General features: G+C 46.9%; 1 protein-coding gene across 1 annotated transcript; it reads left to right on the forward strand.

Annotated features, from left to right (window-relative positions):
• Mgst2 (microsomal glutathione S-transferase 2) lies at positions 1-26,119 on the forward strand. Its single transcript, XM_003476787.5, has 5 exons — positions 1-154; positions 4,414-4,513; positions 20,483-20,553; positions 25,164-25,245; positions 25,898-26,119. The coding sequence occupies exons 1-5, from the start codon at positions 97-99 to the stop codon at positions 26,028-26,030; spliced, it is 444 nt and encodes a 147-aa protein (XP_003476835.1). The 5' UTR covers positions 1-96; the 3' UTR covers positions 26,031-26,119.
• The last annotated feature ends 1,647 nt before the right edge of the window (positions 26,120-27,766 follow it).

Raw genomic sequence — 27,766 nt, forward strand, 5'->3', positions numbered from 1 at the left:
CCTTTTCTATTCCCATATAAGGAAGGGAGGTCAGGTTCCAAAAGCCCTAAGCGCCACTAGCCTTCTACTTCCTTCCTACACCCGGAACCAGGCGCGATGGCGGGGGATGCAGTGCTGCTGGCGGCTGTCTCTCTCCTCTCTGCTTGTCAGCAAAGTAAGCAGGGACACAGCGTGTGTATGTGTGTGTGTGTGTGTGTGTGTGTGTGTGAGAGAGAGAGAGAGGGAGAGAGAGAGAGAGAGGGAGAGAGAGAGAGAGAGAGAGAGAGAGAGAGAGAGAGAGAGGAGTGAAGCTGGGAGCTCTGTCCTTTGTCTGGGTTTCTCAGTCCTTGCCAGGGTCCTGGCCAGGGTCACCTGACAGCCCCTCCCCAGGACAGCCAGAGATTAGGAGCCTTCAGGGATTAGCTCCCAGCAGGAATTGAGGGCCCTCAGAGCCCAGTGACTGGTGTCTTCTGGAGATGGAGGGCACTCACAGCCGGGTGCACAGGTGCACAGGAGCTCTCCCTTAGGGGACTTGGCTCTCAGGGGGAGCAGGCTATAAACATCAAACACCAGTGTCCCAAAGCGAAATTGGTCCTGTTTTGGAGCCCAAGCAGGGATCTTGGAACCTGATCTTTTAATTAAAATGTTTTCTTAAATAAACTGCCTATGGCAGGTCTGATCAAGTTAAAACAAATCTCTAGCAGAAACAGGAGCTTTAGATGAAGTAATTAATTCCAAATATTAAGCCACCTTCCCACTAGGATTGCCCAGCAGCTTGCCTGCCTGGTTAAACAGAAAGCTTCTCCCCAAGCTGCTCCATGCCCCGCCCCTCACCTCCGGGCTGGGAGGGGAAGGATGTACCAGGCTCCTGGCCCCAGATCCCCACTTCTGTACCTTTCTCAGTGTGCCCGAGCCAGGAAGCAGCTGAGCGGCACCCTGGGCCTGCACATGCGCAGCAGCTTGTCTTGCCCGACTGATTTGCAATGTGTGACATCTTGTGGTTTCATTCACAGCCCTCTGTGTTGTACACTGTGATGTTTGTCACCAAGTAAAGGAGTTCTTGGGTCTAAAGCAATGCGTTTCCAATGATAAGTGCTTCAGAGCCCACATGCACCCTCATCTCGAGGCTGGGGCCCTCCAGAGCCACAGAGGCTTGGGCCCCTCCCAGGGGCTCCTGTTTGCTAGTGGGTGTAGGGGAAAGGAGCAAAAGGGGTCAGAGACTTGATAATGATGATGAGAAGGACTGGGGTGGGAAGAGAGGGGAGAGACGGGGTGGAGATGGCTCATGGTGGACAGGGCCTAATTAGAGAAGAGGAAGTTGCAATGGTTATGGCCCTGAGAACCAGCATTTGCCACTTTTTCTGGAGCTGGGACACATGTGCCAAAGTGGAGATTGCTGAGTTTTGAAGGCAGACTCCTGTCTGCTGCCTGGTCCAGGCACGCGTCAATGGGACACTGGGTGAGAAGCATCTGCCGGGGACAAGCTGTGGGATGGAGGTGCAGCTGCCCCAGGAAGGAGCCCAGCTGTGGCCGGGTGGGCAGGTGGGCCTCCAGAGTCCCTTGCAGAAGGCAGGGGAGAGGAGACACAGGAAGAGCAAAGACGATGATTCTCAAGAGGTTTAGAAAGGAAAGAAAATGGAAGCTTTCCTGAAAGATAGGTGGAATAGCTCTCCTCCCCTCGGCCCTGGAAGCCCACTCTGGGGCAGCAGGTGTGGCAGTCCTTCCCAGTAGTGGGGAGACTGGTGCACCTTGCTCCTTCCTCACATTTGCTGGGGAGGCAGACGGGTGCCTGCTGGGCGCAGTTCACAGCCTGGGGAAAGACAGCTGCTTTCTCAGCTTTCCTTTCCTTGCAGCTCCATTCTGAAGCCCTAGGTGGTTCTACTAATGGATCCATCTAGGAGCTCGTGGCTGTTTCCATTCTGCAGGGGGGAAGGAGAGGCCTGGCCAGCTTTCTCCCAGGCGGTGAAGGGGGTTGGAAGGAACAGGGACAGCAGGTTGCAGGAGGCCAAGCCCCGGTGTCTGATAGTGGTTCCCGTTTTGGGTTCCAGCTGGGCCCAGGCCATTGGCTTTGGCCCCGAAGGATGTGGCCTGGTGGGAAGGCGCCCAGCCTGGCCCACATTTCCAGGTCATCTTGCTGCTCTCCCATGGGGCTGAGATGCTAATCCGCAGTGGCTCTGTAGCAGAGGGGAGCCGCGGGGAAGGGGCTGTGTGCGAGGGGGCTCTTACCAAACTGGGTCAGTGGAGACTTGCTGTGGAGGGGAGCGTGTCCTGTTGCAGGAGGAAACACATCGCTCTGAGATGCCAACCCAGGAAGACACTGGATCTGCAATTGGTGTGCGTTTTTTTTTCTTTTCTTTTCTTTTTGTGCAGTGTTGGGGTGGAACCTGGGGCCTAAGCACCCAGTGCTTGACGACCACCAGGCTTTGTCCACCATCCTTGTTGGAATTTTAAGATGAAACTTGTTTTTTGTTTGTTTGTTTGTTTGTTTATTTATTTTTTGACAATAGGTTTCTCTACATTGCCCAGGCTGGGTTTGAACTTGCAACCCTCATGCCTCAACTCCACAGCATGCTGGGAGGAGGCTGTTTTTAAGACATCAGCAAGTAGGAAACGGATAGTGAGACACTCAAATGAGATGGAAATAGTGTTGGAGAGAAATGGTAAGGATCAGAAACTGGGTGAAATAATGTGACAGGAAATGATAGACCCCAGGAGTTAATGATGGTGTGAAAAGTGGGTAAAGTCAGGAAGTGAGCACGTGGGAGATTCGGAAACTGCCAAAGGAGGAAGTGTGGACGGAAAGTGAAAGGCCTCAGATCGAATTATAAGACGGATGGCCCCAGGCATTGGAGGTTGATCATTTAACACAATTGCCACACAGATCCAAAGGAGAAAATAGCCATGCCATTTAATAACAGGGAACAGAGTCAAGGAGGGAGCATTGTCTCCAAAGGTTTTCCTGTTCCCTGTCTTCTGGTCCTGCCTTCTCATCTTACAGTAACCACTGAACTCTTCATTCATTTACATTTTTGAGATTTTTATGACATTCCACAATAGTAGTCTTTTTTGACTTTTTATTTTTTTGTGGTTCTGGGGCTCGAACCCAGGGCCATTATGTACCCAAGGCAAGATCTATACCCCTGAGCCACACCCCCAGCCCCGTAGTAGTCTTTTTATCCTGGGTTTCATTTTCATCATCTTTCTGAGATTCATTCATGCTGTTTTGCATATCAATAGTTCAATTCCTTTTTAGTTTTGAAAAGTATTCCATTGCATGAAGATGTCACAATCTTATCCACACACTTGCTGATAGATAGTGGTATCATTCAGTGTTTACTAGGAAAATAGAAGCAATAGGATATGTACATACACACACGCACACACACATATACACACACAGACGTATGAATTAGTTCATGTGATGAGGGGCTGGCAAGTCTGAAATCTGTAGGACAGGCTGGTAGGCTGAAAACTGTGGCTAGAGTTGATAATACAGTCCTTAGTTGAAAGCAGCTTTTTGTGTTTTGTGTCTAGATGTCCCTCCAAAGCCTCATGCAGTCATGGGAACAGGCTTCTAGAGCTTGTTGTTGATTCGTGGTCCAATGCTGGAATTATGGATGTGAGTGCTACACCCACTCTGGGCAGGTGCATACAATATAAAGGAGAGAAACAGGCTTGCTCTCTCCACTCCCCCATGTTTTCTTGTTGCTTTTGCTTCCACTGCATGAACAATTGTCTTCTGCTATCCTGCTTTGGAAGCAGTAAGATTATGGGCTGAAACCTCCACAAGCTGTGAGCTAAATAAACCTTTCCTTCCCTAATTTTGGGTGTCTGCTATTTTGTCTCAGCAATGAGACAGAAGTAACCAAGACACAGTTGGAAGCAGAATCCTTTCCATTTTGGAGAACTTTAGTTTTGTCTCTCTAGAACCTTCAACTTATGGGATGAGGTCCACCCACATTATGGAGGGAGATCTACTTGTTTAAAAATTAATCACATCTAAAAAAGTACCATTTCAGCAGCACCTTGACTGGTGTTTGACTAGACAGCACTGTGGCCTGGCCAAGTTAACACATAAAATCAACCATCACAAAGTTGTCGCTAGTTTTGGGCTACTGTAAATAGGCTGCTGTGAACACTTATATACAGGCTTTTCTACAGACATGTAATTTCATTTCTCCTGGGCAAATACTTATGGGAAGAGTGACTGAGTTATATGGGTGACGCATGTGTGATTAAAAAGATCCCATCCACTCTGTTTTTCAAAGTGGTTGTACCATTTTACACTCCCACCAGCGACACACGCGAGAGTTCTCATCGCTCTCACATCCTCACTCGGCTGTTTGTGTTCTACTCTGTGGGACTTGGTTTAAATTTGCATCTGATGATTAATGTTATGTCACATCTTTACCACAATATTCCCTCTCCTTGCAGGTTATTTTGCTTTCCGGGTTGGAAGGACAAGATTAAAATGCAAGGTGATGCCCCCGGCTGTCACTGGGTCTCTGGAGTTTGAGAGAGTGTTTCGTGCACAGTAAGTAGTGGGCTTCTGACCCTCTGTGTCTGTGCCTGCTGCAGATGCACAGTTTCTAACTGAGGGAAGAGTTCTGAGAAGGCCTACGGTCCTTGACTGTGTCCAGCCGTAACTAACCATTCTTCCCAGCCAAGCCCGCTCACAGCCCATGAAGCTGGAAGCATCCTTTGTGTGGAGTCTCTACCCAGCTCCATCACAGAGTCAGCAGGGTATATATACCCAAAAGGCTGAGATCTTAGCAGAAACTTCTTTGTCTCTCAAGCAGGACAGTTGGACAAATAGACCCCTGCACTGTGACAGTACAGGAGACTCAAGTGGACTTAATGATCCTATAATTATTTTTTAATCTTTTCTGTCTTTATTTTTCTCTCTTACTTCAAGGCAAAGATGATTAATATACCCCCTCCTATTTCTCCACAAATAATTTGTCAAAATCGGAACCACAGATGCATGGGAAATCTCTCCTGGTCTTATGATCTCCAGTGCTCCTGGCTTTTTAGACCCACAAAGAATGTTCTGCCGTGGATTTGCCTTCTGTAAAGTGCTAAGGTCCCCTATATATTTTGTCCCCAAGATTAAAAAACATTGCATGTCATCATTTGTATCTTGCTGGGTACTTTTGTTATTGTTTTGAGATTTTTCCTTTACGTCCGTGCGTGAGATTGGCTTGTAGTTTGTCTTGTATGGTCCTTCTCCCATTTTGGTATCAAGATGATACCCATTTCAGATGAAGTGGAAGAGTCATCCTCTTTTATATTCTCAGATAATATGAACTGGATTGAAAGAATGTTCCTTCAAAGGAACAGTGTGTAAAACTTGGCTTCAAACTATCTGAATCTGATGTTTGTCTTGTGGGAGTATTTTGGACTATGAGATTGTCTTTCCTTAATGATTATTGGATAGTGATTTGTTTTTAAACCTCTTGACTTTAGTTTTGCTAAGTCATGTCACTGAGCGACACCATATATCTTGTTCGTTTATTGGTTCCAAGGAGGATTTTGCAGACTTTTCCCTGGGCTTGGATGAATACCACTGATAGTTGAAGACGTGGTTTTAAGAAACATGGAGACTGGATTTTAAATAATGTTGAGCCACATGATGAGAAGTCTTTCACTTGTCTTTGAATCCTTAAGGTCTTCCAAGTTTCTTCCTGTGGTCTGTTTGAACTTTGTCTTTCATATTTACTCACTAAGTAAAAATGCCCATTAAATATTTGTGTACTGCACCTTGGCCTGCATCTGTGAGCCTGTCAAGCACCAGCCTTTGCCCATTTGGAGTTTAACTGCTAGCTGAGGAAGGCTGAAAATAAACTACAAACATCATGTTATATGTTAGAGGGAGGCGTGTGCTATGACGAAAGGAGAGCCAAGTAAGAGGTGTTGAGTGGGGCCATGCTGCACTGTGAAATGGGGTGCTCAGTGTCCCCTGTGCAGAGGAGGCGGCACTTGAACAAAGGCTTGAGACGAGGGTGTTGTTACATGTGCATGTAGAGAAAAAGCGCTTGGGGTACCAGGGAAGCCAGGACAGGGACCCTGTGTGGGAGCTGCTTGAGCAGCCAGCAGGAGGTCAGGGCAAGTGAGGAGGCTGCCATCTGGGAGGGGCTCGGGGGTCAAGACAGAGCAGGATGGACAGCAGTCATGAGGACCCAGGCCACCCTGAGGACTGTCTTTCTCTCTGAGTGAACTGGAGAGCCATTGTGGAGTTTAGACAGAGGAATAACCTGATCTTTTGGGTTCAGATGGTCACAGTGTCTTGACTTTGCTCAGAGAAGTCTGCATGGAGTCATCAGTAAAAGCAAGGTTCAGTGAGGAGGGCACTGCAGTGGTCCAGGTGAGCGATGTAGTGGCTGGAGCCAGGGAGACCGCAGAGGAGGTGACGAGGGGTGGTCAGGTGTGGGTATATTTTGAGGGTCGAACCAAAAGAACTTAGTGATATAATGAATGTAGAGTGTAAGAAGAGCCAAGGGCGGCTCTTGCATTTGGGGCCTGAGAATCCCAAAAGATGGAAATATCATTAACTGAGATGGATAAAACTGTAGGAGGGGAGGTTTTTTTTTTTTGCAGGGGAGGGGATCAGGAGGTTCAGTTTTAACATGTCTGTGACCTGACTTATGCTACAGCCAAGGTGTCTTAGTTACTTTCTCATTGCTGGGGCAAAACACTTGACACCCACAACTTAAAGGAGGAAAGGTTTATTTCAGTTCACAGTTTGTAGAGGTTTCAGTCCATAGTGGGCTGGCTCAAAGGCATGGCAGAGGGACATTGCAGAGGAGAAACAGGCCATGGCAGGGCAGGCAGGAAGCAGTGAAGCAGCAACAGTTTCCTTTCCCTTTCACCTCATCCATGCTTCCACTGTATTGGCTGGTGCCACTCACACCGGGGCGGGCCTCCCCATTATCCACACACAGAACTGTGCCAGTCCAATGAATCAGTGGTTATTACACCCTCACCCACATTCGTAACCCCCCAATCCAGCACCTAAGAGCATATGAGGCTTTGGAGGGATATCTAGATACTAGCCATAACACAACTGCTTGCTACCGGGCTATCCAGATTATTTGTTATTACAGCAAAAGTAGAGAAACACACTGTTATTTACTTCTCCAAGAAGAGAGAGAGAGAGAGAGAGAGAGAGAGAGAGAGAGAGAGAGAGAGATTGAGAGACAGTATAGGCTGCTGGATACACAAATCTGCATTTTAGAAGAGAGACCTGAGGTGCAGATATATCTTTATCGGGAAGGTGCTCTAAACCATGATTCCAGATAAGAGCATTAGGGCACAGTGTGTGGAGGTGAAGAGGAAAGAGGACCAAGGACTGGACCTGGAGTCTCTGGCATTGAGAATTCAGGATGACAACAAGAGGCAGTGAGCTCAGTGAGTTGAGCAAAGATTTTAGAGGCTTTACTCCAATGGCACATGGTCCTTGACTGGTAACCTGTGCAATTAAAAGAAAAATACCCGGGGAGTGAGTCGGGAGCCCCATGTGCATGGCTGGGGCTACTGAGCGGCTGGTCTCACTAAGGTGAGTAAGTGACCTCACCCTCCACCATTGCTAGCGTCCCCAGAGAGTCTCTGACTCAGTTTCTCTAGGTCCTGCGATAGGGGAGTGTAAAATCTTTCAGCCAGACCCTCTATATCAGCCTCTGGGCTCCCAGGGCCCCCAGCTCCTGGGCCTCCCGGTGTTCCTGGCACATCTGGTCTTAGTCTTCATTGGCTCTTTGCTCTGCTAGCCTTTAGCTGGCAGCTTCCTGCCTTTGCCTGCTCAGTGTCTGCCTTCTGTGCCTGTCCTTCCTCAGAACCCTGCCCACATCTCTCTTCTCTTTGTGCTAGGTGGCATGTGCATATTCTTTAAATTCTTTTACCAGCATTATAGTGAGGCTTCAGAAGCAAAAAAGAGATAAACACAGGTCAATGTGCCGTGTTTAGGAAGAGATCCCTGTAATAGGTTCTCGGTGCCTATTGGACACTTATTTCCCAACTCAACAGAGAGCTCATGCTCAGAGCCTTCAGGACCAACAGTATCCAGTTAGAATTTGGATACTGGATATTATTTCCAAGGGGTTTATCATGTACTCTTTATTTAGGACATGATATTTTTTCTTCACTGGTGGTAGTGATGTAAAATTTTTTCCTAACTTAAGTTTAAAAAACCCAGTTGATTTATAGAAACCTAGTAAGTGGTACATGGAGAGACTGAAATTTTGACAGTGACAGGTTTATGCTTGAAGTTTGGGAGACACCACACTATTTATAAAAATTCGCCACAGGAGGGAATTTCAGATCTTCTCACTTTGTCTTTCAGGATCTAAGAATTTCTGGTTTGGGAAGTTAGGTTTCCAGCAGGCTAAGTCCCTGGACCACTTCTTGGTTCTATTTTTGGTCTCACAGTTTCTACAAATTTGACTTTCTTTCAAGTTATTGGTCTCTCCTGCCTCTGCTATATCTGGACTCCTCTTGCCCTAGAAATAAGGCTGGATACCGTTTCCAAATATTTCTCTTAAGTTGCTATTTATAAAATAAGTATACAAACCCAATTCCTTGGTTACAAGTTAAAAACAATTCCCTTTAGTTTGCTTGATTAATTACAGCAGAACAGAAAGGTGCCGAAAAAGAATAATATTCTTGAATATCAGAGTAGGAGCCATAAATGCAGCTGCTTCTTGGATATCCTACAGGACTAGCCGGATTCTTGCCTAAGATTAGGAGAACTCTGGTCAAATCAGGTTCTGGTCATTGCTAGGGCAGCCATTTTGACCTTTTCTGAGGTAATTGATGCTGAAGCCCTTGGACCAACCAGTTCATTTCAGAATCCATTTGGTGATTTCTCCCTTTCTTGCATTGGCTTCTTAAGCTCTGCAAACCCATGAAGAAGGAATAAACTTCTTTTGTGTCTCTCTTGGGCCAAAGCATTGAGTTCCTTCAGTCTCTGCTTAAGATCTCATGACTGTGACTTTCACAGAAATGATGCTTTCCTCTGCCCTTTCTCTGGTTGCTTCTGCCCTCAAAATGACTAACAAGTCAAAATTATGACCAGTACGCTCTCTAAGGAGAACTTGACATCTCATTATCGGTCACTTTGACGGCCTCTGAGCACCACTAAATGCTTGGTCAGTGTCCAAGGGTCACCTCCAGTTGGGTGTTTGTTTGCCAAACAGAGAAGTTGTTTTGGAGTTCATTTCGTAATCCTGCTTCCCTCCTTCAGGAAGAGACCTCCGAGACCACCATCTCTGGAGCTTTGCACAAAACTTTGCCAAAATATATTTCAAAGGGGCTGGAGATTTAGCTCAGCAGCATAAGTGCCTGCCTGGTAAGCATAAGGTTGTGAATTCCATCCCTGGTTACCGCCCCCCCCCCCAATAAAATAAAAATAAATAAATCAAAATAAATTTTAAGAAAGAATGTAATTCAAAACATTGTGAGAACAGCAACTTCCATTTCACCAAGGACCTTTCCTTTATGTATTGCTAAACTCAGAAAATTCCTTTTTGTCTAATGCAAGCACCTTGATTCTTTTAGATTAAAGGATTTTATAAAAGCTAAATGCAGATCCAAGTAATAAATTGATCTTGTTGCAATTTAAATACATTCCTCTGATTCCCTCTTCCCTGGAAGGGGTGATTAGCTGCCAGCCTCACTCTCTCACAGGCCGCCGGCCACTGTTAAGTGCCTTTCATCTTCTCTGTTTTGAGGCTGGGTAACACTAATGCTTCAGTTTTTCCCCAGCCATTTTTAGGTATTTTGGTTGTTCCCTTTAGACTAAAATTTTAATATTATTTATAAACCTGGAAATATATACAGTGTACAACAGTGATTTCATTGGTGCTGGGTAAAAAAAACTACTTCTCCCATTGGTCTTGTGAGTTCACTGTTTAGTTTGGGGCAACTCAGGGTCTGTCTCAAGTCAGCCTGCCACAAAGCACAAAAAACCCATCGCCAGGCATCCAGGTACTTGGGGATAGCAGCCTCTTCTTCAGTGTCTTGTGCAGTTTTGTGTTTTTTTTTTTTTTCCATTTTATAAACTTTTGATAGTCAATTTGAGGTCTGATCCTGAAATGTTAGAAATTACAAATAGTGAGCTGGGGATTTAGCTCAGCGGCATAAGCGTCTGCCTTGCAAGCAGGCAGTCGTGAGTTTGATCCCTGGTACCGATAAAAAGGAAAAAGACAAAAAAAAAAAAAAAAAAAAAAAAAAGAAAGAAAGAAAGAAATTACAAATAGTGGCCTTCATGCATATCTAGAAACTGGAGAAAAGTAAAATCCGCCAAAATAGTGAGGTTTTGAGTTTTCTCCAATTTTGGGATCACAGTGGCACGAGCCATTAACTTTTGTAGTATCTGTAAAAGACACACATGCACACGCGCGCGTGCGCACACACACACACACACACACACACACACACACAGACATAGAGAGAGACAGAGAGAGACAGAGACAAAGAGACTCTGAGACAGGGTGTAGGGCAGACAGAGAGCCAGAGATATTCTCATTCTTCTTATGACTGTAACCCTCCCAGGCATAGCTGAAAGCACTCAGTGCCCTTAAGCCTGAGCTAGGTAGGAAAGGGGTTCCCCACGATGACAAAGTGCCTCTGAACAGTGAGTCCTTTCAACTTCAGTGCCCCCCATAGACACCTGACTGTGCCCATCACAGGCTGGCTGAGTCTCCAGCTGGGCTTGAGACCTGCAAGTCCCACCCCCTGTGTGTTTGTCCTGCATCTCCAGCCACTCTGTGGTGAGACCCACGGTCTCTGTCATCAGTGGCCACCTCTCCCCTCACAGGTACCTAACAAGAACAGGTCAGTAGGTGTCAGTCCTTAGAAAAAGATGACCTCTAGTGGCCTCGGTCTCATCCGTGGCCCTTTTGTGGGCGCTTGAACCTGTTGCTGTGACCTCCTTTGGTGTCATGAACCAAAGGTCGTCCTGGGGACTGCGGTCTGCAGGCCGAGCCAGGTCATCTGGAAAGGGTGCTGGCAGCCAGAGGTGTGTGTGGCAGCTACTTCAGCATGAGTCAGCGACACCAGAGGAGAAAGAAAGAGGGGCAGAAAAGAAAAGGAAGAAATGGAAGGAGGAACACTTTTCTAGAAACTTCCCTTTAAAACCTCCTTTTAAAATCGCCTGTCCTGTGAGCTTGGTATTAGGGCCAGTCATGAATTCCAGATTTTCTGGATGAGACCTCTGCAAAGTTTCATGTTGCGTGTTTACTAGAAATCTACCAAGTAGAAGGAATACTGAGCGATGTTTAAGGCTGGAGGTTTCCTCGACACCAAAGGCTTACCCTAAGTAACCCACTGGGTTGGGGTAAACGAGCCCAGTGTTCATTTGTCGATGTCCGCTCCCGGCCGGCAGGAAGGACACACGACAAAGTCTGGTAGTGGACAACCTTTTCTTTTTATTTTCCTTCTCCGTACAGCCTGCCCTGGGTTCTCCCAGCTGAAGCCTCCTCTGGTCCGCTCCCCGCGGCTCCTTTTGTGCTTCAGTCTGCCCCAAAGCCTCTACCGGTCCGCTCTCCGCGGCTCCTTTTGGGCTTTTACTTCTGGGCTTCTACCTGGCTTCTTCTTCCGCCCAGGGGTGGCACCGGTATATATACGGGTACAGTGTCCAATCATGTTAAAGTAAGCAAGGCAAGCTGATTGGCTAACATCATCAGTTGCCAGGCAGACTATATTGTTGAGCGGGTTGTTTACGCGGTAAGCAGGAAACTAACATATTCGATGGGAGGGGTAATCTACCTCAGGCTTTGCTCTTTACCACAGGCCGCACGTCCGCCGCGCAAGGCGAGCTATCACAGACGCGGCTCCCAACATCTCCCCCTATTTTATTTTTTATGAATGTGCGCATCGTAGCCCTTCCTGGACTGGGTGCAGAGGCTTATGCCCTATGTGTAGGTCCACCGTAGGTCCTTGGCTTAGACCCTGGTTGGCCATGCCATGGTCTGCCAAGGCCCTGAGGCCCTCGTCCTTTTTCTAGGGCCAGGCACAAACTGGACGGAACCTGGATGCACACAAGCTTGCACTCATTTCCTCTCTGTAAAGAAATCCCCTCGGAGAGAAATTTAGACCTGGGCAGCATCTAACAGTCCAGCGGCTTACGTGCAGGATGGGGTAGGGCCTGGCTTAGGTCGAGTCGTGCTGGGGAGGCACGCTCTTACCCGTCATTGACTCACCTACCCTGCTGTGTATTGTCACCTTATGGAGGAGAATGAGGGATGCCCGCCATATCTAGACTCGGTCGTGGGCCAATTGAGCAAGCCATGCATATGCCTGAGGATCTTCTTGTCCATTTCGGGCTACCGCTATTTCTATTCATCTTATTGGTTGGTCTGTGATGGATCTCCAGTAGGGCAGGTCTGATCTTCAGTCGAGGGCTTTGTTGCCCGTGTCAGTCTCTCCGGTATCCACAGTGGTTCTCATCCCGGTTCCTGTGGGAAAACACAAACCGCGCCTCGGTTCCAGCTGACCACTGGATCCGGGCCCATCCATTGTCCTGTCAGGACATCTTTCCACTTCACCCACCCTTTATGGTTGGGGGAAGGGTTGCAGTGCTCCACAGCTGGGGAGCGATTATCATTATTTAAATTTAAAAAATTGTGTGTGAATAGTGCCATGGATAATCGTGCCTTTGGGGCCAGGCCTTGGCCTACTCCCCCTTTTTGTTTTTGTAAAATTTCTTTGAGGCTTCTATGAGCCCTCTCAATGATTCCTTGACCTTGGGGATTGTATGGGATACCATGTTTTAATTGAACCTCCATCATTTTGCAGAACTCATTGAAGGCTTTGCCTATATAGGCTGGTCCATTATCAGTTTTTAATATTTTTGGTTTGCCCCATGCGGCCCAAGCTGCCAGGCAATGATTGATCACATTAGACACTTTTTCACCTGTTTCTGCTGTTGCGAATATGACGTGAGAACAGGTGTCTGTGGAAACATGAACATATTTAAGAGTCCCAAACTCCTGTATATGTGTGATGTCCATCTGCCAAACATCACCAGGGATCAAACCTCGAGGGTTTACTCCCATCGGTATGGCAGGTTTGTATGTGGCACAGGAGTCACATAGTCGCACGATATCTCGTGCATCTGCTCTAGAAACATGGAAATGGTTTGCTAGTGTCCTGGCATTAACATGAAATTTATCATGGAAGGCACGGGCTCGCTCGATTGGTGTTAGTAAGGTAAAAATTCATAACGGGCGAGTGGCAGTGTCAGCAGCCGCATTCCCCTGTGCCATGGGCCCCGGCAGGGATGTATGTGCTCTTATGTGGGTGGTGAAGACCTTATGGTGTCTGTTCTGAAGCAATGTCTGGATAGACAGGAACAGTCCAGCCACTGTGGAAGTGGATCTAATTAAACTGGCAGTCTCAAGCACTTGCATAGCATTGACCACATACCTAGAATCGGAGACAATGTTAATGGCTTCTGAGAACCGTTCAAGAATCATTTTAACGATCTGCAGTTCTACCACCTGAGGCTGATCTGGTTTAAATTGTATGGTAACCGGGGGCTTGCCTAGGATCACATAGGCGCCTATCCCCGTCTTGGAGCCATCTGTGTATATTGTAGTTGCTAGGACTAATGGCTCAGAGGCAGTAACCTTTGGAAAAATTATAGGGTGCTGAGTGACAAATGACAAGATAGGGTCTTTAGGGTATTGATTGTTTATATCCCCATGGAAAACACATCTCAGAATGGCCCATGTATCTATGCAGGCAGCCAGGGTCTTGATCTGGCTGGCGGTATAGGGTACTCGGATGGCTTGTGGTCCTGAGCCAAAATGTTGGACAGCTCTATCATGCGCTTCAAGGGCCAATGAAGCGACTGCCTCCGGGTAATGCTCTATGACTTTTGCAGGTGAGACCTTAGGGTGTATCCACAGTAGTGGTCCTTTCTGCCAAATCACCGCTGTGGGCTGTAGACTAGTCTGTAGCAAACAGACATCAAAGGGTCGCCCTGGTTCAATTCTGTGTAAGGTAGCCCCACCTAAGGCTTTTTCCACTCTCTGTAAGGCAGCTCTTGCCTCAGGAGTGAGCCTCCTGTGGGAGGCTATATCTGGGTCTCCCTTCAGAAGGTCGAACAGGGGTTTGAGATCTGAATTTGGTATATGTAAATATGGCCTAATCCAATTAATGTCTCCCAATAGCTTTTGCATGTCATTTAGGGTCCTAATGCCATCCGTCCTAATGGTGACCTTCTGTATAAGTCTGGAGGCGACACTGAGGTCCACACCTGCTGACCCAGGGGTGGCCCTTGTTGAAGGCTGCCATCCTGAGCTGTCCTGTCTCTGGGGCGGGGGCCCGCCTGTGAAGGGGGCCCCCTCTGGCCGTTTTTTGGCTCTCTAGCATCTTGTCCACAAATACGGTTGCCCTGAGCATCAAAGACCGACCTACACTCCTCAGCTTTGTGTGATCCCTTTTTGCATCGCCCACAAACATATGGTTCTTCATTCCTAGGGCGAGGCCTAGCATCTGCATTGTTTGGGCAATGACGTTTAATGTGTCCTGGCTCCCCGCAGGCAAAACACCCTTTAGCCTTACATTCCCCTTCTAACCCGCGAGGTCCCCTCTGCTGTACAGCCGCGGCCAGGAGAGCAGCCACTCCCGAGTTGGAGAGCGGCCCCCCTATCTCTCTGCATATCCTAATCCAGGCGTTGAGGTCCTTGTTCTTATGAGGAGCTATCGCTGCCTTGCACTCCTTTGTACATTGCTCAAAAATCAGCTGTCTTACCAGCGGTTGAGCCACTCCCGGATCAGGAAATATCTTATCGGCAGCATCTTGCATTCGGGCCACAAAGTCAACAAATGGCTCTGTGGTACCCTGAATTATTTTTGAAAGACACAAGGAGGCTGTTCCGGCACCACTTACCTGTTTCCAGGCGCGGAGCCCTATGGCATTGATTTGTTCATAGACAGCGCCGGGGAACTGGGTCTGGTCATCAGCGTGCCGACCTTCTCCCATAAGCATTTCCTTGTTCCACCCCCGGTTTCCCCGATTGGCGTTTCTCTCAGCCTGCTCTGCAGAGAACTCTGCGTACCAGGCTCGCCAATCCAGGTAACTGCCCGAGGGCAGACACGCCTTTGCCAGCTGAATCCAGTCCGCGGGGGTGAGGGGCCCAGAAGACAGATTCTCCAGCATGGCAATGGTGTAAGGCGCAGTCGGCCCAAAGGTTGTAACTGCATTTTTAAGTTCTCTAATCTGCTTTATCTCAAAAGGCTCCCATACATTGCGTCCCTGGCCCATAGCTACTTGTACAGGAAATATCCCATAGGGGCCACTATCTATCCCAGGTGGATGTACCTCATGAGACAAGCGTCCCCCCTGCCAAAGCCGCCTGTAAAAATACCGACCCGCCGGCGGCGGAGCATAAGACAGCGGCCGTGATTGGGCGGAAAATGGGGGCCCGTGCATCACTTCCTGTTCTGGCGAAAGGGGAGGGAGCTCCCAGGCGGCCGCCTCGTGGCGAGGGATCGCCTCCCTCTCGCGCCGGGGAGCGCTCAGGAGCTCTCTACTCCTCCGCAGACCAGGTTGAGCAGAGCGCAATTCGCGGGGCAACGCTGGAAAAGAACCCTGCGACTCCTTATTGAGCGATTTAGGCTCCTGACAGCTGGTCTCTTTGGCCTCCTTGCCATTCAACTTTCCCTCGTCCTCGGAGTCAGACGACTCCGAGGCTAGAGCCCCGTCCTCCTCCTTAGCATCCTTGTTCCCCTTGACGGACCCCTCTCGGGAGCTCCCTGACTGGGCCTGCTCAAATACCCTGCGTACTTTTGTAAGCTCTTGAGAGCTTTCTCCACAACCACCCTCGCTCTTAGTGTTGCTACCTAACATGTTTCCCATCTTTTAATATGTTACTCACCGCGTGAGGCCCAAGGAATCCGCCACTTACGCGTGAGCCTGAGGGGAGTCTAAAAGCCCTGTAGGTGCGCGCCACCCAGAGCCCAGGCTTATCCCCAACTCACCTGTCTCGCAGCTCTGTACTGGAGCGTTGTCCACTTCCACGTCTCGGGGGTGATCAGTCCCCGTACGGGCCACCAAATGTCGATGTCCACTCCCGGCCGGCAGGAAGGACACACGACAAAGTCTGGTAGTGGACAACCTTTTCTTTTTATTTTCCTTCTCCGTACAGCCTGCCCTGGGTTCTCCCAGCTGAAGCCTCCTCTGGTCCGCTCCCCGCGGCTCCTTTTGTGCTTCAGTCTGCCCCAAAGCCTCTACCGGTCCGCTCTCCGCGGCTCCTTTTGGGCTTTTACTTCTGGGCTTCTACCTGGCTTCTTCTTCCGCCCAGGGGTGGCACCGGTATATATACGGGTACAGTGTCCAATCATGTTAAAGTAAGCAAGGCAAGCTGATTGGCTAACATCATCAGTTGCCAGGCAGACTATATTGTTGAGCGGGTTGTTTACGCGGTAAGCAGGAAACTAACATATTCGATGGGAGGGGTAATCTACCTCAGGCTTTGCTCTTTACCACAGGCCGCACGTCCGCCGCGCAAGGCGAGCTATCACAGACGCGGCTCCCAACATTCATTTAGTCTTAAAATCTCACCCTGTGATTTTATTGCTTATGTTTTATAATGCATGCGATATTCTTGCCCAGGACGTGCCCAAAATTCTCAGTGGTTCAAGGCAGGGGGCCTTGTGTCTTGTTCTTGTTCAGTCCTCTATGGGAGTCCGTGTGTGTGTGTGGGGGGGGGTGACCCCAAATCACAGAGGCCCAGCTCCCTCTGTCTTCCTGCTCTGCTCCCACTCATGGTGAGTTTTCTCCATTCAGTCAATGGATGTAGAAAGGGAATTTGGCACGATAGCACTTAACTAGCTGGCCTGGAATTGGTATTTAATTTCCTTTAATTCCCTGCTCTCTTGTTTTAGTTGTCCTAGGGAATTGAACTCAGGGCCTTTGCGCTGAGTTATGGCCCCAGCTTTTTTTTTTTTTTTTTTTTTTAGACAGTGTCTCACCCAAATCGCTAAACTGTCCAGACTGAACTAGAACTTGTGATTCTGCTGCCTTGGCCTCCCAGGGTTCCGGCACTGCAGGCCTGCACCTGTGTCCAGCTGTTTTCCTCCACTTTCCATTGGCCAGAGTAGTTCTACCCCTGTCTGAGGAGATGGGGAAATGCAGGCCCTGTTGGCTTAGCACACTGACCACAGGAGGACATGCGTGTACGTTTATGGGGCTGTGTAACTGTGAGGACCATGCGGTCATTAAGTACGGAGCCTGGGAGGAGCTGCCAAGCCACAGTTGGACAGATTTTTTCTTCCCATGATATAACCTTTGTAGTCTTCCTGATGACGGAGGCAAGGCCCAGATGGCCCTTAGTTGAGGTCACCCTCCCTGACCTCGGGGAGTCAGCATGGCCACATGTCCTGACCTCCCAGGTGGTGTTGGGGGATCAGGGAGGGGCACCAGCAACTCTTTTAACTGCTCAGTGCCTCAGTTTCTCCCAGACTCTCCCTCAATGAGTGACTTCCGGTTTCTTCTGAGACCTTCCCAGGTTTAGCACTTAAATCTCCTTGTCTCTAAAAACCGTTCAGTCTCAGACAAACTAGGACAGTTAACTGGAATTGTCCTCATTGTAAAACTTTAAGACTTGGCTCGGAAACCTGTTCAGTCCCTGCCCAACCAGGACACTGCCTCACCCTCCTGTCCTCCCAGCACAGCCTGTGAGGCCCATGGTGACATCAGCATAGGATGAAGGAGTCACTTTGTGGGGACTACAATGTCAGAGTGCAGGATTCCTGTGAGCAGGGGATGAGTTCCTCCCAGTGTGCACATGACGGGAGAGGACGGCCCGTCAGGGTCATAGCCAGCTGGACCCTCTGTTCTCACATGAGGGTGGTTGACCCAGGGCTGCTGCCAGCTGCTGCTTGTCCATCTGGGAGATTTTCTGCACCGGGAGTCTGAAGTCTCTCTGCCCTCATGACGAAAAGGAGGCCATAAGTTATTTCCATGCTGGTTTTGTGTGCGTGACATTGTAGCGAGCTGCGGGTAGGGTTGTCAAGGGATTGTTGGAACTGGATCTCCTTGAGTTAAGTCTGTCTGGTGCCCACTCCAGTTATTGTGGGGTGCACCACATAATAAGTCTCATGGAGGGAAGCCTGCAAAGGCTTCTCCTTTGTCATAAGCAAATGTCACCATCTGGAGTCTTCCCAAAAGGCTTCTTTCAGGTAAGGGACACAAAAGCAATCTGCATGTCAGCCTCGGTGACAGAATCTCAGAGAGCTCGAAGGTTCACAGGCTCTGGTGCAGCTTGGCTTGGCCAGGTGGTCATCTGTAATATTATTCCTATCCCCCGAATGCCACACAAGGCCCTAGTTCCCTGTAAAGAACTTCTCGGTGGAGGATAAAATGGGGTGTGACTTCATGGTGGAGGAGGTGATGCCACCCCAGGTTCTTGTTAGTAGGCAGCAGAGAGGAATGTCCATTAACAGCAGGACCTCAGCTGGCAGGCAGAAAATCTTTTCAGTCTCTAAAGAAATGAACAAAGCTGCATTTCAGAGGGACCGAGGCTTGGGGCAGATCCATGAAGAGGGGTCACAAGGACAGCACAATAAGCACAGCTAGGTAGAATCTGGGAAGCAGAGATAGATCAAAGGAGGAGGAAAAAAGATACAGCCTCCCAGGCCACACCCCCATGACTCACCTCCTCCAATCAGGCTTCACCTGCCAATTTCACTCTGCACTTGTAAACTCCTCAGTGCACCAACCCAGTGACAAGTATCATGTTCCTATAACCTAGTCACTTCCCAAAGGCCCACCTGTACTCAATGCATGAGGTTTTGCAGGACATCTAGATGGAAACCACAGGGCAGGGCTTGTTCCTCTCTCTTGCTTCATGGGCAAGAGTCCTATGGATATAGCCAAGGAGAAGATGGTAGTGGGAAGTTGTTTATTTTAGATAGCTACAATTATCCTGAGTACACAAATTTATGAGGCATCTTTCCACTTAACCTGTTGCTGTCACTTATGAGCCAAAAAAGACGTTAAGAAAGAAGACAGTCCTCAGAAGCAAAATCATGCCAAGGCTGGGTGTCTCGGAAACGGCAATCTTGGTTATGTGGCTTGGGCTAGAAAGTGGTGGCTCTGGTTGGTGAGAATATCAGCGTTAGGTTCTAGACAGGACCTTCCCAAAGTCATTAGTGACCTTCTGGGACATGAAGACAGTGGTAAGAAAGGACAGGAAAAAGCACTTTTCCATTCGCATTCTCCGTTTCTGAGTGTGCATCATGCTCTTGGCCCTTGGAGAGTCCTCTGGGGAGCCTTGTTGTTGCTTTTGCTGTTGAGGTGACAATTTTCTGCTGTGGTCTTAGTGTTGGCCATGGCCTTTAAATAAACACCGAGTTTGGCAATCATGCCCTTTTCCTACTGAGCATTGTGGACAGTGGGATGACTTGGGCAGCCCTATTGGATGTAGTCGAGGTGTCTGCCAAAGAGTTTGAGCTGACCTGGCCACAATTTCCTGTGCGACAATGGAAAATGAGGAAAGACCTGTGCTTGGTAATTGTGCTTTCATTTGTCATTAAGGAAAGGAAAAATCATTCATGGTGACCTGGGCTAGAAGACCTAGGTCTTCACTGTCAACTCTTTCTAGGTCAAATGCCTCATAGCTTCGAGTAGCTGAGCTTTTCAGCTGATTTAAGACAGATGGGAGGTGCTTACCAGCCTGCGCATGGGGCTCTCCTCCCAGCATCTGTCTGGACCTCATTGCCAGTGCATTAAAATTCTTCCTGGTTGTGAAAGCATTTGGCCGACCTAACCAAGCTCACTTGGGGGTGTATTCATCCTTCAGGAAGAAGGATGAGTATAATTTCATCTTTTTTCCTCTTTGGCAGGTATGGGGGAATTAATTAAGAGTTCCCAGAAAATTATTCTCTTCTGTTCAAAGTAATATCAACATTTCCATCCGAATCCTCTGTGAATAGAGGCAGTTTGACTGGCCTCTAGAGTAGGGTTATAAAACTTGGAGATGGACACTGTCTACTTCTGATTCTCTGCAAGGCATCAATCAACCTGAGCTCAAGGCCTTAGTTTCTTCATCCATAAAATGGGAACTAAATATGTGCATTTATTTCCTTGAGAAAATTTTAGAGGAGTTACCTAAACACCATCTTTTAATGTTCTGAGTCTCTCAAGGGGAAGGAAATGGATGTGACAGAATTTTTGAGAAAAAATCCATTAAATATGAATTGTGACCTCCTGGGTTATTTAGATAAGACACAGAATGTTCCTCAGATATAGGCAAACTGTCTTCTAGAAAAGATCTGTGACTTCTTTCCACTAGTGGTAACTCTTGTGTAGGACAGTGATTTTCACTGGTTTTAACAATGTTAGAGATTTACCCTGAGAGACTCATTTTAATGGGATGATCATTTTCACGTTACATAATATATTTATGTTATGTTTTATGGATGAATACTTCCAGATAAAATCATTGCACTCATGTACAGTTTCTCATAAGTTAATCTATGTCTTTTTGTTCCCCTGCAGACAAAACTGTGTGGAATTTTACCCTGTGTTCTTGATTGCACTGTGGATGGCTGGATGGTATTTCAACCAAGGTAATCATAGGATATACAGTTCTAACCCTGGCTGTGGTGCTTCAAAAACAATTAAGAAGCAGGTAGATGACCATGCAGCTACTGATCCTGGCAACTATTTTAAACAAATGAGCTAATGTCTCCATACATTGGTTACAGATATGCAATATTGGGCTTCATTGTGATTTAACTCAATAATAAAAGTAAACTTGCAACAAACTATATGCAGGACACTCCATAAAAGTCACACGAACTCAGTCTTCCAATCTAATAACCTAACTGTAATTTAACTGAAGAAACAGAACACCGAGTTAACAATATATCTTAATAATTATCGTTAATATTTATTGAGCACTTACTATGTACCAGGCACTGGTTTTAAGTTTTACATCGCATGCATAAGATTTATAGGATTTAAGCCCTTCATATAAAATAAAGTCTAAAGTTAATTCCTACTTTACAGATTAAAAACACAGAGATAGAGGTTAGGTAATTTGTTTAATTTAAGATTCACCAATACAAGTAAAATTTCCTTTTCAGTACCCACTGTAGCTATTTGTCTAACAACCCGTGTACCTAACAACCCATCCTAAGGGGGCTCGAGGACATAGTGCCACTATCTGTAGCAGTTTCACTAGAGTGAGGTGTCCTTGGTGGGCTGAGGGCTTTATCCTAACTTTGCCTGCTTCTGCCTTAGTTGGGAAAGTTCTTTGATTTCTGGCCTCATTTGTTTATTACTTATTTTTAAATTTTTTTCAAATCCATTTTCCAGGAGAAAAAGAAAACAAACAAACAAAAACAACAGCAACAACAAAAAACTAAAACAAAATGTAAAAAACACGTCAAATAGGAGGCAACAATGATATATACACTGCGCACTGTCATTCCCAAAGCGCTCACCCAGAGCACAAGACAACTGCATTTGGTTGTCCAAACAGTACCATCACAAATCTTCTCTTCAGTGAACTCAGAGAAATCAGTAGTATAACTATCTTAACTAGTTAACACACACTCTCTCTCTCTCTCTCTCTCTCTCTCTCTCACACACACACACACACACACACACACACACACACACACACACATCTTGTTTCAGTTTCTTACCCTAATGAAACAGTGTGATATTTACACATGTGTGTCTTGTTTATTTCACTTATGAGTCTGGTCTCAAGTTGCATCCATTTACCTATAAAAGTCTAGTTTGGCTGGGGATCTATCTCAGTGGCATAAGCACCTGCCTTGCAAGTGCACAATCGTGAGTTTGATCCCCGGTACTGATAGAAAAAAAAAAGTTGCTGTGTTGAAGTCTCTAGTTTATCATTCTTTATGCCTGACTAGTACTCCACTGTGTAAAAATACCACTTCTGTTTTATCTGTTCCTCAGTGGGTTGGCATTTAGGCTGTTTATAAGATCTAGCTATTACAAATTGTGGTGCTGTAACATGGGAGCACATATATTGCTGTGGTATGATGTTTTTAATTTTTGAGGGAAGATACCCAGAAGGGGAATAGCTGGTTAAATGGGTTGACCTGTAGTCAGAGTTTCTTGAGGAATCTTCGCCCTGATTTCCACAGTGGTTGCACCAGTCTGCAGTCCCACCAGCAGTGGAGGAGGGTTCCTTTTTATCCACAGCCCCTCCAGCATTCCTTATTGCTTGATTTGTTGATATTAGCCATTCTTTATGTGGTGAGGTGGAATCTCGATGTTGTTTTAATTTGCATTTCTCAAATGACCGGCGATGTTGACTGTTTTTCCACATATTTATTTGCTAGTATTTCTTCACCTGAGAAGTGTGTATTCATCTCAGATGCCATGGCCTCATTTGCATCTGCGCCTGATTGCTGAGATTTAAAACAAACCCAAATCCAGCCCTTCTGAAGGAAATGCCACCCATCTCCTTGTAATTTTTACTGTGCCTTAAGGAATTTCATATAACATGACCTTTAGAGAAAGGCCTTTTAACTTTAACTCCTACTTTTGTTCCTTGATTCCATGACTGGAAGTGGCTGCTCTTTGTGATCTAAGAGCACATTAACAATAAATAATAAGAGTGCGTTTTGATAATGGGATCCCATCTCGGCCATTTGACCCTTTGGCTTCCCCTTGATGGGCTAAATAAGGTCAGCTGCCCAGCAGGAAAGGGTTTCTGGTCATAATTTCCCTTCCATTCTTTCTCTTGCAAAGTAAGTTGCCTGTTAGCTTCCTTTAGCATCCTCACTGGCTTTCGGGGAGTAATTCAGTAGACGGTGATAGTAATTCTCAAATGTGAGAGCATGCTCAGAATTTTTGAAGCCCTTCAGATGCTAGGTGGCTCTGCTACTTCCTTGTCCTTGGGGACCCTGCCTGTATTGGTCAGCTTTTCGTTACCGTGACAAATACTGGAAAACAACTTAGGAAAGGTTTATTTTGGCTAATGGTTTTAGAGGTTTCAGTCCAGGGTGAGCTCGATGCTTTTAGGCCAGTGGTGGGGCAGGAGCATCATGGCGGGAAGGGCATGACCAAGAAAGGACAGTAAGCAGAGAGAGCTGCAGGAAAGAAATACCTTCATAAGCACAGTCCTAGTGACTTATTTCTCTCAACTCTTTAACAGTCCACTTGTCTATCAACCAACAGTAGATTAATCTGCTGATGATGCCAGCACCCTCACCTCTGTAGGCTTTCTCAATCCAGTCAAGCTGACAGTTGAGACTAACTTCACACCCTGCGCCCTTTCTAAAGCCTTCTACAGGTCCTCTCTGCCCCACCTTCTTCATGACACTTTTAAGTCTGGAATTTTCTTTTCATTTTTTTTTTTCTGTGTTTGTTGTCTGTCTCTGATGCTAGAACATAAACTCTGTAAGAGCAGGGAGCTTGTATCTTTGTTGTTTTAACTCAGTCTTTATAATAAAGATTGGTGTATAGTAGAAATTAAATCTTTGTGGCCAAATGAAGTAATGAGTTTAATTTTATTTAGCACATCATAGTCTCACACTTAGAGTTTAAATATTTCCAAAAGGGCTCTGGTAGTTCACATGCATGAAGGGCTGAGGAAAACACTGATACTTTCATGGATAAGGACGGCAGAACATTACCTCACAGTTTATACCTCTTTCTTTCTGATGTAAGATTTGCATACAGGACAACTCACAGATATGTGACTGATGGGTTTTGAGAAGCATAGATACCTATGGGTCTGTGAGTTTGAGCCTTAGTAAGATGTAAAACATGGTCCCTACTGGAGTTTCCTCCAGCCACTCCCAGGCATCCCATTCTTGTTCCCTCCAGATGCAAATACTATTCTGATTTTTCGTTGTTTAGTTTTGTTTATTGTGGAACACTCCATGGGTGGGGAGCTATATAACATGTGTCCTGTGTAATGTTTCATCCACTCAGCAAAGCACTGAGACTCACTGCATTGTGGTATCTGTTTTTTTTCCTTACTGAGGAGCCTTCCATGGCATGTCTCTGTCACAGCCAGCTGAATTCTCATGATAGACTTTTGGGGTCAAAAAGTTTTCCTAATTTTTGGCTGACTGAATATGGGCATAGTTTCATTTGTCTTGAGCAAATGTGGTAAGTCCCTGATATATGAACAAGCTCTGTTCCCAGAGAGTTGTTTGTGAGCCAGACTCATTTACAAGGTGACAAAGTGAATTTTATAGTACACCTGTAAAAGTTCGCAGTGCAAGTGTTCCTAAGACGGGGACTTGCGGATACAGACATGGAATTGCTGGGTAAAATGATATGTCTGGTTTATAAGAAAGTACCAGAATTTCTCCCAAAGTGGCTGTTCTAGTGTGGTGGCACAGTGCTCAACTGTGCCAGCCCCACTGGCCTACATAAGCGCACCTTGGGTGTCCTGTGGAAGCCTGACCCTCGGTCCATCTCTGTTTCCTGGTCGATCTCCTGCTGGCTCTGTTTCTCTGCTCTCCTTCCCAACCCCTAGGAGCAGGTCACTTTGCTTCCGCACACTCTCAGGCCACGATGCTCCTGCCTTGGCGTAGGCAGCCAGGGACTGAATACCCTGAAACTATGAACCAGCATTTTCTCAAGTTGTGAGTGTTAGTACTGCGTGTCAGTGACATGAGAGCTGATGAATACAACTATTTTATGTCCTCGCCAGTGACCTATAGGGATTTCAGTTGCTGCATAGCCTCACCATTTTATGGTTTTTTAAAAAAATATACTCTCTTCTGATGGGTGCGTAGAGTTTTAAGTGGCACTTTGCTAATGTCAAAACTCATGGAAACATTTTTTATGTGATTAATGTCACATCTGTGTATTTCTTCAGTAAGTTCTCTATTCCAATATTTTGTCCATATGAAAAAACTAAGTTTTAAAAAATTGAACTGTAAATGTTCTCTATACATTCTGGGTACAAGTACTTTTTTTTTCTTTTTGAGACAAGGTCTTGCTATTCAGTTCGTCTGGCCTTGAGCTCACTTTGTAGCCCAGGCTGGTCTTGAACTTGCAACTGTCTTCCTGCCTCAGCCTCCCGAGTGCTGGGATTACAGGTGTGCACCACAATGCCTGGTTTCAAGTATCCTGTCATATACACAATGTATAAATATTTTCTCCATTGCCACACTGTATTTTGAAAGACTGCTACCATATTCTATATATTTTCTCTCTTTTTCTCCCCCTCCTGCAGTTTTTGCTTCTTGTCTGGGTCTAGCGTACATATATAGCCGTCACAAGTACTTCTGGGGATATTCAGAAGCTGCTGAAAAAAGGTAAGGGAAACCCTGTAACGGTGATATATGCAGGCCGCAGCAGGGGCAAGTCGGGCCTAGTTTTCTGTTCCTCAGAAGTATTAAGAAGAGCAGCAAGAGCTGTGGTGGTAATGGTGATCCATCCTGCCTGAGGTCATGCCTTGCCAGGCCACATAATTAGACACAAGGTGGGGAAACACTCGTATAAAACTGCACTGAGCTGGGCGTGGTGTAGACACCTGTGATCCCAGCACAGTGGGGGCTGAGGCAGGAGGATTGCAGGATCAATCCGGTCTGGGAAACTTAGCAACTTAGCAAGTCCTGTCTCAAAAAATTAAAGAAGGGCTGGGAGCTAGCTCAATGACAAGGCCCTGGGTTCAATCCAAACAAGACAACAGTAGCAACTCAAAAGTCTGTCCACTCCGTCCAAGGAATAATTTTGCAATGTCTCTAGAAAGTTAATGGGAAAAGAATCCTGTCCACTGAATGATCAAAGAAATCAACTGAACTCTCTAGCTAGGCACCTCCTTTCATTTATGTGGTGAACCCCAAATTTCAAATGGCAAAAGCACAGAGGTCCTGGGTAGTGTCAACAAGGAGGAACCCGTGCGGGTCTCCCAGCTTCCTCACTCGGGCCTGGTTGTCCCTCCTGTCCCTCATGTCCACCCCGCAGGATGGGCGGTTTCCTGTCGAGCCTGGGGATTTTGGCCTTGTTGACGGTCCTGGGTGCCCTGGGCATCGCAAACGTCTTTCTCGATGAATATCTGGACGTCCATGTTGGCAAGAAACTGGGGCGGTACTTCTAAATTCCCTTCCCTTCCCTGTCATGTTTGCCCAAGCTGTTTCCACGCTGAAGGTAACACCATGTGCTTGTTAAATAAATTTTTAAAAAGCCTGCCGTTTTGTTTTTCTTGAGAGGGCTTTGTGGAAGCACACTCTCTAGGGAGCACATTTCCTGTTTGTTTGAGAGCTGGATTGCCAGGGCCGCATCAGCAGTCGTGGGCTGAGCTCCAGGTTTAGAAGTACATGCTGACGTCATGGTCGCTTTTGCAGGGGCAAAGCAGCCTGACCCGTGTGCTGGGCTTTCCATGGATCACTGCTGCAGCCTGCCTCTGCAACAGCTTCTGTCTCGATGGAAGGTTCCAGACAGATGCTGGGAAGGCAGCCAAGCCCCACTGCACGGGTTACTGAAATGCAACAGATGGCTGGGAGTGGGGGTGTCAGGCAGACATGTGAAGTAGCCGGAGAGAGTCACCAGCTAATGGCAAGGAGCAGATCTGGCTGTGAAAATGTGCTTCATAAAGAACAAAGGAAAACAAAAAATCACTTCATTTCGAGGAGACTCAGGGAGCAGGGCTAAGGGAATACTCTTGCCCCTGGGCAGAGGTGGAGCGTCCTGCTGACGCTGCTCTGTGCCTCTCCTGACCCCGTGGTGCGGCCCTGGCCAGCAGGATGCACTCGACACTTTTTCATTTTCTTTCTCTGCAAGAGTCTGTGTCAAAGCCTTCGAAGCCCCAAGGGAAGGCACTAGGAACAGAGCCCTCTATCGGTGTTTCCAGGGAAAATCAGACCACTCTGAGTCTGGTGGTGGTATCAAGAAGCCATTTAATGAGATGTTTCTTTAAGGTGGGCACATTGGCCATTGCAAAGGCTATGAATAACAGGAAAACAAAGGACTGCTCCTAAATGCTAGTATTTCCAGACTGGCAGAGGAGGGAGAGGTGGCAGCCTGGCGATGCCTCTCAGCAGGGTCAGGTTTCTCACAGGGTGTGAGAATGCCGTGGTCTGGAAGGGGACATCTGGACGCTGCTCTGGGGTCCCCACATGTTGGCTGTTTGACTTTGGCTGAGGCCCAGCATCAGCAAGAGGCCCTGAGGTCAGATCACCCTCCGCTGTCCTCAACGTGCTGGTGGCGCCACCTCAGCCCTTCATGGCTCTTGGCCTCCATCTTCTCTTAGATAAAATGGGGCTAATGTGGGAAAACGCTGTGCCCAGGCTCTCCACGCGACATTCTTACCCATTAGACAGTGGCCTGAATCCTGACATTTTGTGTTATTCACTGAAGATAGTGAAGGAAGAGAGTGCAAGTTTTTGACCTCACAGCACGATTACTGCAGAATCCTTTGCTTTGGAAGCAAGAAAAACCCACACCAAAATCATCTTAAATCCCATACTTCAGGATTTTTAAAGACATTCTAATCGTACACTTTAGGATTTTTAAAGCACCTAAATTAATTTGGATACAGAACATGGAGAAACAGGCAATGGTTGTACCCTATCAAAACTTGGTGTCTTTAAACATTATAATTAGTTTCCTTTGTTCTAATTCCTGTGTCACCAGGCAACCTCTTGACTGTCTTACGCTTTTTAGATTTGGCTACAGGGAGCAAACACACTGGCCAAAGAGCTGTGAGTTTCTGACTGATTTGATTTGTGGTAGCTCATCCATAGCCATTGATTTGATTGATTTGATATTAGTAAATTGACAAATTTTAATTTTAGAAATCAGATTCGCCTCCTAAAAGAGTCAAAGTCATGAAGG

Source organism: Cavia porcellus, unplaced genomic scaffold (genome assembly GCF_034190915.1).
Source record: "Cavia porcellus strain 051 isolate PalLab524CR breed Dunkin Hartley unplaced genomic scaffold, mCavPor4.1 scaffold_14, whole genome shotgun sequence".
Classification (NCBI taxonomy): Eukaryota; Metazoa; Chordata; class Mammalia; order Rodentia; family Caviidae; genus Cavia; species Cavia porcellus.

Coding starts and splice junctions, on each gene's coding strand:
- Mgst2 (XM_003476787.5), top strand. CDS start 97: ATGGCGGGGGATGCAGTGCTGCTGGCGGCTGTCTCTCTCCTCTCTGCT. Junction 4,514..20,482: donor GAGAGAGTGTTTCGTGCACA/GTAAGTAGTGGG, acceptor GTTCCCCTGCAG/ACAAAACTGTGTGGAATTTT. Junction 25,246..25,897: donor TCAGAAGCTGCTGAAAAAAG/GTAAGGGAAACC, acceptor TCCACCCCGCAG/GATGGGCGGTTTCCTGTCGA.